The sequence below is a fragment of the Ictalurus punctatus genome, chromosome 14, assembly GCF_001660625.3.
Source record: "Ictalurus punctatus breed USDA103 chromosome 14, Coco_2.0, whole genome shotgun sequence".
Taxonomy (NCBI): domain Eukaryota; kingdom Metazoa; phylum Chordata; class Actinopteri; order Siluriformes; family Ictaluridae; genus Ictalurus; species Ictalurus punctatus.
Genome location: NC_030429.2, coordinates 19,872,497 through 19,888,989, shown reverse-complemented (window position 1 = coordinate 19,888,989; position 16,493 = coordinate 19,872,497). Strand labels below are relative to the sequence as shown.

General features: G+C 37.9%; 1 protein-coding gene across 3 annotated transcripts in view; it reads left to right on the top strand.

The window, feature by feature from the left end:
* The window catches only part of cntn1a (contactin 1a), a 73,075-nt gene that overhangs the window by 34,566 nt on the left and 22,016 nt on the right, over nucleotides 1-16,493 (top strand). For 2 of the 3 annotated variants that reach the window (XM_053685916.1, XM_053685915.1), the window contains exons 3-10: nucleotides 1,065-1,094; nucleotides 9,004-9,130; nucleotides 9,835-10,016; nucleotides 10,412-10,507; nucleotides 10,621-10,827; nucleotides 14,093-14,192; nucleotides 14,382-14,563; nucleotides 16,190-16,314. In XM_053685916.1, the coding sequence (XP_053541891.1) occupies nucleotides 1,065-1,094; nucleotides 9,004-9,130; nucleotides 9,835-10,016; nucleotides 10,412-10,507; nucleotides 10,621-10,827; nucleotides 14,093-14,192; nucleotides 14,382-14,563; nucleotides 16,190-16,314 (1,049 nt within the window). The remainder of the gene's footprint in view (nucleotides 1-1,064; nucleotides 1,095-9,003; nucleotides 9,131-9,834; nucleotides 10,017-10,411; nucleotides 10,508-10,620; nucleotides 10,828-14,092; nucleotides 14,193-14,381; nucleotides 14,564-16,189; nucleotides 16,315-16,493) is intronic. The other variant, XM_053685917.1, reaches the window with a different exon arrangement.

Here is a 16,493-nt window from a genome sequence, read left to right as displayed (position 1 = left end):
GGGACGATCCAACTGATTAGGAGCAGCAATTTCATATCCGGCCAGAAGAAGGCTGGGCTCACTGGGCCAAAGCCAGAGCATCAGAGAGAATGCCAAGCAGAGGGCATCTCCTGGGTTCATGAGATACAGCTGCAACGTATTACCTACTGTCAGCTGCTCTCAGAGTCTAAAATAACAAGGACGGCATCGCTGTCTTTGTATGACTTTGATATCCTGAGTTGTTTTTATCAAAGATAATGTCTAACATCAAAATGAGCAAAGGGAATTGGTTAATTTTTCTTTTTTGGGGCATTTTAGTCACCTGCCAATTCCCTTCCACCAGCCAGCTCTTCAACTGTCATATGGTAGCTAGGGTTATGGGGTAAGGATAACACATGCTCCCTCCGAGGCACGTGAAGCCAGCCATCCGCATCTTTTGAAAATGATTCTCATGCTGGGCAGCGCATCACAGGGCAGCACTCTGAGGAAAGCGCTATCTGCCATCTTCTGCATACACGAGTTCACATTTGGCTAGCTAACACATGAGAGAGATTATGCCACACCTAGGCTACTTATGCCAAAAACTAGCATAAAGCTTGGAAATACAAAAAACTCACGTCAGCTGTTAACAGGAATGATATGCTTCGATCAAACGAGGCCAACATTGTTCCCAGCCATCAACCTTTTATGTTCTACTAAGTGATTTGTTCCTGATCTGCAAATCCTAAACAGATATTAGAGAGAGGAAGGGACAGAGAGAGACACACTCACACAGAAAGCCAAAAATGCATCCAGGGACATACTGTAACACCCGTAAGCCTCAACTGATCAGCTTAATTGTAAGTCACTTTGGATAAACCTATCAGCCAAATAAATACATTTAAGAGTATCTATTGTTATGCCAAAAAGCAGGTCATATAGCTTATTACTGAACCTGTTTCCAGATTGAAAACAGTAAAAATAAGTGGTTATCATAGTCTTACAATTCTCATTGAGTACATCAAATGTTTACAGTGTGATTTTGAGCCTCAAATTCCAAAAGCTTTATATTATATGAAATTAGCACTTTTTTTTTCCTCTTCCAGCTGCATATGGTGACGCAGCTGGCATCTTTGGTGAGTATGATTAATATTGTGTTTCAGTGGCTGTTTACTGTGTCTGATATCCCCTGTCTGAGTTGTTTGTCACTGATTGCCACCAACCATCCTGTGTTTACATGAGCAGAGTATGAGTTGATGCAGTCCCAATGCACAAGGCAAAGACAATCAAACAGCATGAACAATGAATATGAGACTACGAGTGTCTGAAACGTATTACTTCTGCATACCTTGAACCTTCAATTTGCTGATTTGGGGATGCGGATATAAAAGGAATTTAAGGTTTTAACGATCCAAGGCCAATCTAGCAGGAGGCAGAGGCAAGAATGATGCTTGTTATTTGTCCAGGTTTCATTAGTTCAGAAAAGATTGTAATATGGAGGCAAATGATTTAAGGGCTGCAATAATGGAATATTCAGCAGAATAAAGGCCTGAATATTTGAATATTCTATAAGGATAAGAAAAGCTCAAAACTACTGATTTAATAAAACCAGCAGGGGAATTAGACAGTAGATAATAATGTGTTAGATGATTGTCAAAGTACATACTAAATTCCAGCTAGGGTTTTAATTCACATGATTTTCATATATTCTGTCTCAGTGAATACTTTGCATGTTATTGGTATCTCTGTGGTATGAATGATAAAAGATCTACGATAGAACATGGGGATAAGTGAAAAATGAGGCTCAAATTTGTACCAAAACCACCAATCTGCGTAAACAACGCTGTAGGCTGGGTTTCCTACCGCTCCAGAAACTGAGCACACTGTTAGTTACTGGCATTCAATTTTAGCCTCGCAGCAATACTAGTTAACAAACTGGAGCAGTACAGGATGTTTATTCAAATTGTACCTGGCATTAATTGTTACTGTCACATTAAATTAGTCTGAAGTCTGAAATGTGACATTTTTTTCAGCATTGTATTATTTAAGATGCATTGAATATTTGTTGCAGCCCTACTTCCCATTTTCCTTGGATTGTCCGCCAATCATACCAACACACATGCAAACGCACACCCCTCTATTTTTCCATCTAAGCCTTGACAGGGTCGCATGTTCTTTGACAGCCAGACATTTCGCTTTTGATCCCTTTTGTGCTATATATACACTCTTCAAGCCTGAGGAACAAGTGTGATAGCTGCCTTCTTACGGTCTTGGTATTACTTGCATTTTTTTCATGTTTGCTCTATGTCAAGTAACAGGATTGATTCTGTGAGATATTTGCCACACAACTGCGCCTTGATTATTTTGTGTAAAAGTGTCATAGTGTATTAAGAATGGGAAATTAGGTGAAGAAAGACTTATAGATCTAGATCTAGGGTCAGCATGATAAAGTTTGGAAGAGTTTGTCTGAGAGTTGTTTTCATATTATGGCTTTAGCAAATCTAAGCGAATTACAGTTGCATTAATTACAGTGGGGTTTCATTTTGAATGTGCAAAATGATAGTATGTAAATAGATATTTTAGTAAATATATATTTTTTTCTTTATTAATATGGTTCATTATCTGTTTTAAGTATTAATAACTACATTTACATGCAGTGTAAGATTTAAATAGTCCAATCAGAGTAAAGGGAAATAAAAAACCATTTGTGTATAAGAGGGTGGGCCCAAAAAATCCCGGTCTTCAAATGTGGCGAATGTGGCAACTTCTTTTCATTCCCGAACTTAAAAATGAGACTGAAGAGTCTTGCCACCATGGAAGAAATCCAGAAAACATACTCAGGAGGTTCTAGACATGATGACAAAACGTGACTACAGGAAATGGGAGAAACGCTGGGACAAGTGAAGGGGATTAATGGAATTTTTGGGGTCCCCCCCTCATATATATACCTATCTGCAATAGAACAAACTGTACAAACTGTATAATTTCTATCTAATTAAAATAAGTGTATAATTTATTTAATAGCCAGTTACACAGGAGTTTTGTACACCGTTTTGTAAATTTTTTTTCATATTACAGTGATTTGTATTATACTATATTATATTGTGATATACTGTATATTGTGCTCTTCTTGTTACAATCATGCCTTTTGTCATTGTGATTTAGTCATGTGTGGCTTGGCTCTGAGAGAGCCTGCCATAAATAAGTCTTAACCTAATGGTTCCAGAAAAGGAGTTCGCATTGGATTGGCTCACAGGATTTAAACCAGATTGTGGGACATTTATTAGATCTTGCTGGCTTTCACTAGCTGTGCAAAAACAATAGGTTTGTTTATATATCCATTTACTGGATTCTCATTGCCTAATCCCAAGTGGTTACTGGTGTTCCTGGCAATTACAACTTGATAAGTGAATCCTTTTTCACGGCTGACAACCAGGGACTGTCAGTCACTGGATGATTGTTGAAGGCTGTACTATGCTCATATTCACACAGGCCCATTATTTGCCTGTTATTTAATAGAGAACTGAGTTACTTAGTGAATTGCCTCATTCAACATGGACTATTCATATGCAGAACCATGTTTTATTGCTGCAATCACCACGAGTTCAAACTGAGTCTGAAATTTCTCAAAAATAAAATGCTAGTAATAATGATAAGACTTTAACTGTAAAGCATGTTAAAGGGTCTTGTTTGCATATCCTAATCAGTTTGTACAGGATATTTCGCTGAGATTTTTTTTTTTTTGTGATTGTTGCATCAAAAAATGCTTGATTTTGGTGCCACTTTATGCTTTTATTACGGAAAACTACATGAATTGGCATAACCGCAATTGCACAAAATTGTTTTGCGGTCTTTCACAGTGATTGTTTTTTGGTAAATGAGACCTTTTAGCTGTACTCATGTTCGACGCCTGTGAATTTGGCAGAATGTCAGAATGTACTGACATCACATGACAAGCCTTGGCTCAAATCTGCAGTAATTTTGAACAATTGCAAGCTCCTCCGAATATTGTGGCATTTCCTTGATTTTGCATTAATTTCTGCAATCAAAATCCTGGACAGGCTGCCTAATGTCCTGCCCATATTAACAGCAAATATGTTTTACACACAGAGGAATCATTTTGCTATATACACTGTAATGATGTAACACATAATGTAGTTCAACTGTGGCACATACAGTCATGTGAAAAAATAAGTATACCCCATGGAAATTGTTGGCTTTAAATTTTTTTTTTTTTACATATTTGGACAAGCAAACATTTGATGGACTTTGAAACAGTGTCTATTAATAAAGTTGATACACTTGAACAAAAGCACAAGGAAAAATAATTTTTCAATCATTTATTCAACAGAAATACCAATAGATGTGATATTCTTCTGTGGAAAAAGTAAGTACACCCTTAGCCTCAGAAGTTAGTATTGCCCCCTTTAGCAGAAATAACTTCTTGTAGGTGTTTTACATAATTGTCCACCAGTCTCTGACATCGGCTTGCTGGAATTTTAGACCACTCTTCCATGCAATATTCTTTCAGTTGCAAGATGTTTGAGGGTTTTCTTGCATGTACTGCCCGTTTCAAATCCCCCCACAACATTTCAATAGGATTCAAATCCAGGCTTTGACTAGGCCATTCCATAACCCTCCATTTCTTCTTTTTGAGTCATTCCTTGGTGGATTTGCTAATGTGATTAGGATCATTATCCTGTTGAAAGGTCCACTTTCGGTTCAACTTCTACTTTCAGCCAGATGGCCCCATATTATTTTCAAGCACTCTTTGATAAGATGCAGAATTCATAATTGAATCAATGAATGCAAACTGTCCAGTCCCTGAGGCAGCAAAGCAACCCCAAACCATAACATTTCCACCACCGTGCTTCTCCTGAAAAGCTGTCTTTAGTCAACACCAAACATGTCTGCTGTTAATGTGACCAAACAGCTCTATCTTTGATTTGTCTGTCCAGAGCACATTATTCCAAAAGGCCTGGTCTTTGCCTATACAGTATATTCATTGGCAAACTGGAGTCTTGCTCTAATGTACTTTTTAGACAGCAAAGGCTTTTTTTCTGGCATGCCTCCCATGCAGGTCAAATTAGTGCAATCTTTGGGAAATTTTGGTGTTCTTGGAGACTTGTTTTTGCATCAGATGGTCTGCTCTTAGGTTGAATTTACTGGGAATGCCAGTCCTGGACAAATTGGCAGTCGTTTGAAATCTGAGCCATTTGTAGATGATTTACCTTACAGCGGAATGATGTTTTTCAAATTTGGAGAACTTTTTAAATCCCTTGCCAGATTCATAAGCATCCATGTTTGCTTGTCCAAATATGTTTAAAAAAAAACAAAAAACAACTGCAACAAAAAAACTATTTCCATGGGGTGTACTTATTTTTTCACATGACATTTCACATTTTTCACATTAACGATCTTTCAGTAAACGGTAATGCTGTCATGTATCTGCTTTATCAAATGGAAAACACAATACAGGCTGGTTGATCTAAGCATATACTGGCAGATCAGAGCTTATAAAACCTTTACCTTTACTGAGCCATCCAGTGGTGGAATATACAGTACCTTGTGTGATGTGTGAATATACAGTAGTAGTAGTAGCAGTAGTAGTAGTAGAAGAAGAAGAAGAAGCTTTGATGTTATGAGTAACATACTGGACTAAGAAGATGAGTTGGTATGGTGACTTAGAAGAGGAGTGAGGATTCAGAGGAGTGAGGTTTCATTCTAAAAAGGTCAAAACACAATCTGAATCAGTAAACATAGCCAAAGATTACTCCAAAAGAGTAATCTAAAATAAACAACGACTAAGAAAACAGCCATAAATCCGTCCATGTTTTTGGGAGGTGGGAAGAAGCCAAGGAACCTGAAAGAAACGCAGATGGACATGGGGAGAACAGAGACACAGAGACTCCAAACATATAGTAATCCAAGCTTAGGCTCAAACCTGGGTCCCAGGATTTGTGAGGCAGCAAAGCTACCCACTGAACCACTGTTCAGACTGGTTAAGCCAACACGAGCTGCTTACATCCTGTAAAACCAAGAAATAACCAGTGAATGGCTTATTAGGTCAGGTGATTATGACCTCTGATGGTGAGGAAATATTTATTATGCCCCACTCCTACTTCTTTACACTTTGCCAGACATTAATAAAGTAGCTGTTCTGAAGGCGAAAATGGTCTCTGTGACTGTCACAGGCTCTATAATCAATTACTATAAAAATAACAATTGGTCTGAATGTGATAACCAATACTTAAAAAAAACTAGGGCTGTGTGATATATCAATATCATATCAATATCTTAATTGATTACGCGATACACTTTTCTGAGATATCACTGGTATGGTGATGTATTGTTTAAAATGTTTTTAATAATTACAAATGAAGGTACTGAATGCCATTAATTAAAAAAAGAATAATCTTTATAAGAGAAAAGTATCGTCAAAGTCAGTTAAAATTTCTTTTTGTTTATTTTACTACTGTTTTGCTGACGGTTTGTTAGCTAAATTTATATTGTGATGCACATCGTGTATTGTAGAGATGCCCTCAAGTATGGTGATATGATATTTTGGTCATGTCACCCACCTCTGAGCACAACTACAGAATTTTCTGTGTACACAACACTTAGTGGGCAAAAAGTAGCAATATTGCTAATAGAAGATTAAAACCAGGAAAGCCTAGAATATATATATATATATATATATATATATATATATATATATATATATATATATATATATATATATTCATCATAAACATCATTAGATTTTTACACAAATCTCCTAAAAGATGATAAAGCAAACCCAATTAAACAAATGAGACAAAAATATTATACTTGGTCACTTATTTATTGAGGAAAAGGATCCAATATTACATATCTGTGAGTGGCAAAAGTATGTGAACCTCTAGGATTAGCAGTTTAATTTGAAGGTGAGATTAGAGTCAGGTGCTGTCAATCAAGCATCACTGTACATCATCATTCTGAAAGTGAAAAGTGAGCATATCAATGATTACTTTAATCACCTTTAGCTGTTTCTTTTTAGATAATTAGATCTTACTTCAGTCAGAATCACACACTGCAGATGTACGGTAAGTGCCTTTATACGAAAATCCCACCAAATTCAACACTCTATAAATAACCCAAATATACAGTATGTTTCATTATGCAGACCAAAAGCCGTGAAACCTTAAGTTGAAGTCGACTTAAGGAATATGATGTTGTTGATTTACATTTCAACAGCACTCTTAATGCCTGCGCTTTTTGTGTGTTATGTTTTTGTGTGTTGAGTTGGCTGCGTGCCTCTCGATTGAGTCAGTCAAAAACAGATGACACACTTTTAGATAACAGAGAGGGGCCTTTGCTTGGCAGTGCACCAGTGAAGGCCAGATCTGCATTTAAAACTTACTGAAATGGGTTGTTTTGGTTTCTTTTTTTAAATAAACATTTTAAATACAAGCCGAGAACATTGCATACAGTATATCAATCCGAATCACAGTAATATAAAAATAAGAGAGAGACGGAGGAGAACAGAAATTGCCTGCTATTCATACTCTCTGCTCTCTGTGCCCTGTTGAACACAACTCCCTGCCATCTGTCTCTTTTTTTCTCTCTCAAATCATTATTATTTCTCTCTATGAAACAAGATCTCCTCACTGCACTTCATTTCAGTTCTGCTGCTTCAACTGACGCACCATTTTGCAGACTTGCTCTCAGTTGAAGGATTAGACTGATTTTTTGCTATTGTGCCACCTGTCAGTTCTGAATGCCCATTTGAGGATAATTTCTCCTCATCTTAACATTATTTCATTATATATAAATGATAAATGATTTCACATAGAACAGAGATTTAGAGTTGACACCTTTTTGTGATGCACAGACGTACTATATGTCTGCTCTTTTTGTGTGTGTGTAAAACACTAAAGGTTAATGACAGTGAAAGCATTCTGAGTGTGCACACACACCTTAAGACAGATCCACACACTGTCTGGATATAAGGATTTGCAGGAGCCCCTTTTGGCTCATTAGTTATTCATCTTATTTGTGTCTGACTGGGTGTAGACTAGCGTTTGATGTTTGCCTCCCTAATGACTTGCTGAGGCTAATTAGCCTGGCATGGTGCTAGTACAATCAGCAGGTTGATTGAAGTGAGTGTTTCAAACAGTAGTTTTTTGAAACGACGCTAGCTGTCTAGATTACTAATGAACTTTGTAGTACAGTAGCGAACATGAATGATGGCACGAAACATTGAAAGCTTTACTCTGTGTTACAGAAGACAAAAACTATTTTTTAACATTCCAATTCTAATAACTGAATATTCTTAAGCAGTAAACGTTCATTGCTCTTTGAAAGGATGTACTTGCAATATTATGCTATTGTATTATCATTATATCAGTGGCATGAAATGGTCTTAAAATGACAATAATATTGTTTATTGCAAGTATTTCTGGGACAACACATCCTCCAACAAAAGTAGTTATCGTGACAGGCCTACATATCAGTGTGTTTTGGATAAATTTTATACTATTTAACAAGCTGTGTCATGTGTGCTACCTCTAGCAGTTCAGTACTCTTCATTGAACGGCCCAAAGCATGTAAATGTATATATCAGTTTAGGTTAGCAATTAGACACTGAGACAAGACAAGCTGTAACGGTTTCAAATATTTCCCATAATTAATAAATGCATATTGAAGATGTGCCATTGTTTACTGTGAATTCAGTGTTATTATATGTAACACAATACACAATCTATAGACATTCACTGAATACTAATGTAAAACTTTTTGGGATTACTAGAAAAGAAATTTGTGGTGTGAGATGATCAGAATTGAATTGTTTTTAGTTTGTTACCTGACTACATGTTTGTCTACTTATGTAAATGCTAGTTCTGTGTGCAACTGTGGTACTCTGAATACCGGATAAGCCTCGTTTTAGAGGAAGTCTTAATGTCTCCAACAGGTTTGAGACAAGGTTTTAAAGTTTTCCCACTTTTTACACAAATTGATCATTATTTGATTGTGTGTCTGCGTGCGTATGTGTGTTTCCCTCAGACGATTCCTCAGGCTATGGACCTGTGTTTGAGGAGCAGCCCTTTGACACCATCTACCCTGAGGAGTCTCAAGAGGACAAGATAATCATGAGTTGCCGAGCACGAGCCAGCCCACCTGCCACATACGAGTAACATATGCTTCTAACCATTCATGCTGAGTTTCACTCTTATTCGTAGCAGAGCATGCATCACTTAGTGCTCATTTAAATTTCTGCTCGGTTGCAGTAGGATTCACAAAGTACTACTACAGTTTTCACATGGCACATCATTACCTAGGTGTGAGATCATTAATCATGCCTGTGTGATCTTCCTCATCCATTTCACTCAGCTGGTCTCATGGCTCTTCACCACCTAGCCTTTGACCCACCAATGTAGACTATCTTCTTACACACTTAATTTCCATCAGGGGCTTGACCCTTACTGCACCTCATATTAAACCACTGCTGTACCCCTGTCCCTCTCAGCACCCATCCTCCCTAATTCAATTTTCCCCTTCATCTCCTCTCAGTTACATTCATTCCATCTTGACCTGCCCTAAAATTCAGAGGCCATTTGCTGAAGGAGATTGAGCATCTTTAGCTCATTTCCTGTTGAGCTGGCATCACTTCAAGAGCACCCACAGGGTTGGCAGCCAAAACAGATGGATAGATATAAATAAATATTTGTACAAAAAGCCTCAGCATAGCACATCTATGGATAGACTAATACAAATCTAGTAGAAATTGCCAATGTATTGTGTTTGATTTCAATATAATGTCTTATTTATTTATCAGCTCCATGTGGAATGACAGCATGCATACCCTTTTTACCATCTTCTTCTTCCTGTTTGCAGGTGGAGGCTGAATGGCTTGGACATTGAGAACCTGGAGGAGGGTAACACAGACTACAGCCTGATGGGGGGAAATCTGGTCATCAGCAGACCTGATAAGACCAGTCATGCTGGGAATTACTCCTGCCTGGCCACAAACGAGTTCGGCACCGTCATCAGTCAAGAGGCATCTCTCCAGTTTGGATGTGAGTGATAGTGATGGCGCCAAGACACGCCATTATGTAATGCTGCTTTTGTTCTGCTAAATCCACCTTGGACTTTTTGTCTTTTATTCAGCTTTACATAAACACTTCGGTAGCATTTCCAAAAACCCAAGCTTATGCCTTTTACACCTAGACGACCTCAGCTGAGGAGAGCTGGGAATTCATTTTTGGTGTCAACATTTTTTTAATGCTTCTGTGGGTTGTGCTGACTCAAAGGTTCCAGTGATGATGCATATTATGTGAAATTGCTTTTTTAGTCCTTTTGTTTATTGAAAGTGAGTTTTTTTTTAAATAAAGGTCACCGTGCCAGTTGAGAAGAGCCATAATGACAATGTTTGTGAAGCGGCCTAAACGAATTTCATTCTGCTTACTCCTAGATTTAGATATGTTTTCCACAGAGGAAAGAGAAGCCGTGCGTGTGAAGGAAGGTCAGGGAGTGGTGCTGTTATGTGCTCCTCCTCCGCATTCCCCAGGTTAATTCAATACCTTATTTATAATATCTTCCTTATATTCTACTCACAAATATACATAATTCATAATGTTAATGATTCCTGGCATCTTTAACAGTGTTTTCTTGTCCGTTTAGATGATCTTACCTTCCGCTGGATGCTCAATGAATTTCCCATCTTCATCCCGCTGGATAAGAGACGCTTCGTCTCTCAGACCACAGGAAATCTGTATATTGCTAAAGTAGAGGCTTCTGACAGCGGGAACTACTCCTGCTTCGTCTCCAGCTTATCTATCGCTAAGAGTGTCTTCAGCAAGTTTATCCCTTTAGTCCCACAGACTGAGCGTATGCCTTTATTACATTTTTACTTTGAATTTCAAATGTTACAATGTCTCACATAAGTGTTCACCCTCCTTGAACTTTGACTTTAAGCAGTGGTAAAATCTGGAACTCATAATATTATGTGATGACCAAACATCAAAAACAGTTCCTAATACATGTCAACGTATATGGCAAATAAAATGATTCTGATAACACTACTACTACTAATAATAATAATAAAGTAACTAAATACACAATTAAATTTATTCTCAATAGCTGACAATTTTCTACACAGTGAGTTAAAGCCTCACAACGTTCAGAATCACAGTTCATAATTGTGTTTGATTGGCCAAGTACAATGAAATAGTCTTTTTGTGCTTACTGGATATTACACATTGCTATAACTATAGCATCTGCACTATTTAATTAATCACAGTTTTGTTTAAAAATGCAATTGCTAAAACATTTTGCAAGTCCTTAAGCTCAGCTATCATTATGGAAGCGGGGTCTATGACATTGTGGTCATATCAGAGTGCACACATTGACTTTAACACAGATTGCGTAAATGATGGGCTGCAAATTCCTATTTACTGTGAGCACTGTGTTTATAGAAAAGAACTGGCCTGTAATTAGACAGTGCGATGTGTGTTCAGAAGAGCACTGACTTTGTTTTGACATGTGTGTGACGTTTTGTATGTTAGTTTCTCTTGCATATGCTTTTCTTGTGAATGACACTTTAAGAATGAGGTTAGTGTTTGAGAGAATGTAGATAATTTAGACATTATACCTTAGAGAGTCCATTATAATATGCATTTGAGAGAGCTGATAAAGCAAGGCCTGAGAGTTGTATTTGCATTCCTTTCTGTGCTGCTTGTGGGTTAGTTAAATTATTGGTATTTGTGAGCGACATATTTGTGTGATAGAATGTGGGCTCGCTTAAAGGTGTACACAGACATTGGGGGTGATCAGATGAATGCTGGGCTTACTAATAAGCCTAATAATATTAATTATTCTTAAGAGGTAATTCAGCTGCTCGATTGATTGCATAAATATTCACCATTATTGCTGTGAAACCTTTTAATTAGTTCTAGGGCAACCAGCTGCCAAATGAAGTCACATAATAGAATGTAATTGTCCTGTGTGCACTTTAGTGTCACATGATCTCAGTATGAATACACCTGTTCCTCGAAGGTAATAACATTTGTTAGAGAACATACCTAAGCATAAAGCATCATGAAACCCAAGCAGCTATCAAAACAAGTCCGGAACAAAGTTCTGGAAAACATGAAACGGAAAAGGAGGTTTGCATTCTATCAGGAAAACAACCCTAATCATACTGCCAAAGCTAGACTTGATTGGGTCAAAACCAAGAACCTGAATTTATCAGTCGAAGCTCAGACATCAATCTGACTGAGAATCTGTGTCAAGACTAGGAAATTGCAGTTCACCTAAAGTCTCCATCCAATCTGAGTTTAAGTAATTTTGCCAAGATGAGTGTGCAAAAATATCAGGAAAGAAAGCTGAGAGCGACATACTGTATAGTAGAAAACATGCAGCTGTAATTACAGCCAAAGGCAGTTCAACAAATTCGACCCAGGGGGGTGAATACTTATTTCTGCTTTGTGCCACAATAGAAATATTTTGCACCTCTAAATGTTTTGTATATCAAATGCTAAAAAATCCCAATTAGGTCAATTTCAGTGCCAGGTTGAAACAAAAGTTTCACGACTTAGAGTCCCTGTGAAGTGCCTTGAAACGTGTAGCATTATTCGACGTGTTGATGTTAATTTCCACTGCAACAGGAAGTCATGGTGGTTCATGTCATGTGTCTCCTCCCCCTTTTAAAATAGCCAATACCGTTTTACTTACGTTACATGCAGGAAACGTACAACATTTGGGGGTGGGACTCTTCAGATTCTAGAGAGCATTTGATTGGACAGAAAATCTGAAGTGCAGAATGATGTCATCAAAATTGTTGATCCATATGGGTGGTAGAGAGAGCTTGTACATTTTGAATACCTATATCTTCTAAATGCCAATTTTGTCAGTGTTTTGGAGCACACTAGCTTAAAGAGAACCTTATGGCTAAGATATTCATACTAAAAGCCATAAACTTTTGATTTCATGGGGACTTTAAGCAAGGCAGTGATACATAGTCAGGAAATATGTATCACTGTATGTAAATCCTGGGCTTACATAGTCACTGATCTAACTCATTGAGATAAATATTCAAATGTTTCTTATTGTCAAGAATGTCAACAGCAAAAAAAAAACAAAAACAAAAAAACAAACAACAAATATGACAACGCAAATTCATATTCATCATCACTATGACCAGTTCTGTCTGTCTAAAACTTTCATTTCAGAAGCACCCGGTTTTAAAACGACGTGGCATATGATTTAGTTGCATTATTTAAAAGAGTGTGACAGTGTGGCTATGGCCTATTTAAATCACTAAGCTGTCATTGCAGTGCTACTTTGTCAAGGCAGCACAGACTGGATGGAAATGGTGATTGATTATGCTTTTGCCACTGAGGCAGGAACAACAGCTTAAGCAGTCAAGAGTCTTTTGTGTGTCTGTTTGTATAAAGCTGGAAGGAGAAGAATCAAGGCAAGACATTTGGAGGCAGTTGTTTCTGTTCCCTGGAGGTCTTTTTTTTTGTGGGTCCATCAATTATTCCCTATTTGTGTTCTGACACAGGGCTTGCATGAGTAAGCAGAAACATTTAGCCTAAAAACAGTCTGCGAGGTTTTTGTTGGCGTAGCCTGACGTCATTTCAGATTAGTTTAGCACCATACACTCAGGAGGAAAAAAAGCAACCATCATATATACCTTCCTGTTTCATTATATATACTATTATTGTGCTTGTGCAAATTATAGTGTTTATTATAGTCTAGAAGTTGGATGTTGGACAGATAAAATTGCTATAGGACCCAGTTCAGAGCAGTTAATCTTTAATTTCTCTACACACAGTCTCCTATTCCTTTGTGCATTACCTCACCTGTGACTCCATTACAGTAGAACGACATAAGCCTTAGGCTCCATCTTGCCCCACATTTACAGCCATTTTTGAACACGCGTATTCATGCGTGTTTGCACAGCATGCCTCAGCTGCCATCTCACAGGCAAATATTTTGAGTTGATATGCCCTGAACCAAAATTGCTATTTAGACTGGTACAAAACCACAGAGTGTGCCATGCATTTCAGTATAATGAGTAAAATGCATTTGGTGCCAGAAGCTGATGCAGGAAATGGCCTCTAAAAATACTGTTACTGTCTTCCAACAGGTTCTATTCGGAAATACGCAGCCGATATAAAAGTGCAGTTTCCAGACACGTATGCTCTTGTCGGCCAGAACATCACCCTGGAGTGTTTCGCATTAGGAAAGTGAGTGCGTTTACTTTATGATGCTACGTGAGTTTCGGAGCATGACATGTAGGAAAGTCAAGTTATTCACGTTTAAGTGGAGTTGATACTGCTTTTTCTTTTCCAACATCAATCTTGGATGAGATGTTCTCTTTTTTTTTTCTCCGTATTTCTCTTGTTGAAAGCAATGTGTGTAACTGTTTGGCCCAGTCCCATTCCTCAGATCAAATGGAGGAAGGTGGACGGAGCGCTGCCTGTCCATCATGAGATCAGCATGGCAGGTGGACTTCTGCGCCTCTTTAACGTGCAGTATGAGGATGAGGGAGTATACGAGTGTGAGGCACTCAACTCTAAAGGCAAAGACTGGCACAAAGCAAACCTCTATGTGGAAGGTAGGACTGTTGTGAAGGGAAGGCTCTCCGGACTCGCATTAGAGATTGCAACATTTCAGCACATAATTATTTGTGAAAATTATAGACTTAGGTCTAAAGTGGGAGGGTTGCATCAGGAAGGGCATCCGGCGTAAAACCTGTGCCAAATCAAATATGTGCGGACCAATGATCCGCTGAAACGGAACCTGCCATAGCATGGGAATAACGCTAGGAAGAAAAAGATAGACTTGGCTCGTATTTAAAGTAGAGATGGGTTTATGGTAATTCTACCCATATGAAAAAAAGAGCAGTAATTGCATATGCATCTAAGTAAACAGGTGCTGGGCAACAGTATAAAAAATAAAAATAAAAAACTTGAATAAGAAAAATCATAAGAACAATAATCTCATTTATGCTGAAACACTGAGTTTTAGTGTCACAGATAACTATGGATCTTCTTTATGTCTTACATCAAGGAGTTCAATCACCTATACATATAACCTATAGAATGTTAATCACTCAAAACATCAAGCATAATGAGATGCTTGAAAATACTCAAATAGCTTTAATAGACATCTACTTCTATCCTATCAAGAGCTAAATAATCAAATTCTTCATTTAAACCACTGCTAAAAGTGTTTATTCTTCTTTAGAAAAAATTTCTCTCGATATCGCCCCCTGTACTATTTGAGGGTAATTATTCAATATAAAGAACTCAAATACGCTACATTATCGTGTGCTTCTGTAAAACATACTGCTACTGCATTCCTGTAATCATGATTTGTTATTGCACTTCTGTGTTCAGCAACTCTTACTCTCAAAACTTCATCTAAAGTAAAAAAAACTTAACCTGGAAGTTACACTTCCCTTCAGGGGCATTCTCTAAACGGTGTAGGGACTAAATTCGGGTGGACGTCTGCTTACTTCTATGGGAGGCATTTTAAACACAGGAGGTGAAGACACATCAGTGCTAAGGATATATATTTGAGCCATTTATATGAGCCATTTAAATATCTCCCTGTCCCAGTTAAATATCAGCCTGTCTCTTTTAAAAACCTAGTATTTTAAAACAAATATTGCATACAGTTGGGTCCAAAAGTCTGAGACCACTAGTGAAAATGCTTCTGTTCGGCACTGTTTTTCACTAAAGGTTTTCATTGCAAATGATATTATCAGCAATAGCTTGAGAGAAAAGAAATATCTTAGAACATGAATTTCAGAATGGATTATGTATGCCCCCTTTTTGCTTTAAAGACAGACATTTAACAGGTTCTGACCTACCTGCCATTTTGTAGATTCTCTGACCCAGTCTGCTAGCCATCACAATTTGGCCCAGCCACTGAGATCCTGTAGCTTGCCCATTTTTCCTTCTTCCAACACATCAAATTTAAGAACTGACTGTTCACTTGCTGCCTAATATGTCCCACCCCTTGACTGGTGCCATTGTAATGATAATAATCAATGTTATTCACATCACCTATCAGTTTTTAATGTTATGGCTGATTGGTGTATGTTTTACTACAATATAATAGTCTAAACCTCAGAAGTGTCACACCGCTTAATGTCATAAATGCCATATTTGGTATTTTATTCCAATCACCCTGGCTATATCTGCTGATATATGCTGATCCGATTTTTCTCCTTCAGCTGCTCCGGAATGGGTGGAGCAAATCAGCAGCAGTGAGAGGAACATCGGCAGTGACTATACCATGTCCTGCATAGCCAGTGGAAAACCCAAACCTCATGTGTACTTCTTGAAAGATGGCCAAATGGTATGGCCCTTAAACCTCTCTTCATCCTCAGATCATTAGTGTAAAGGCTTTGAGTGGATTTTCCTTGGTTGTCCATCAAGTCCAACACCTAGACCTAATACACTCCAACTTTCCACAACATTCATTCGCTGAGTGTGTTTGGAAGCCGTAGAACTTGCTAACCATGACGAATGTGCACA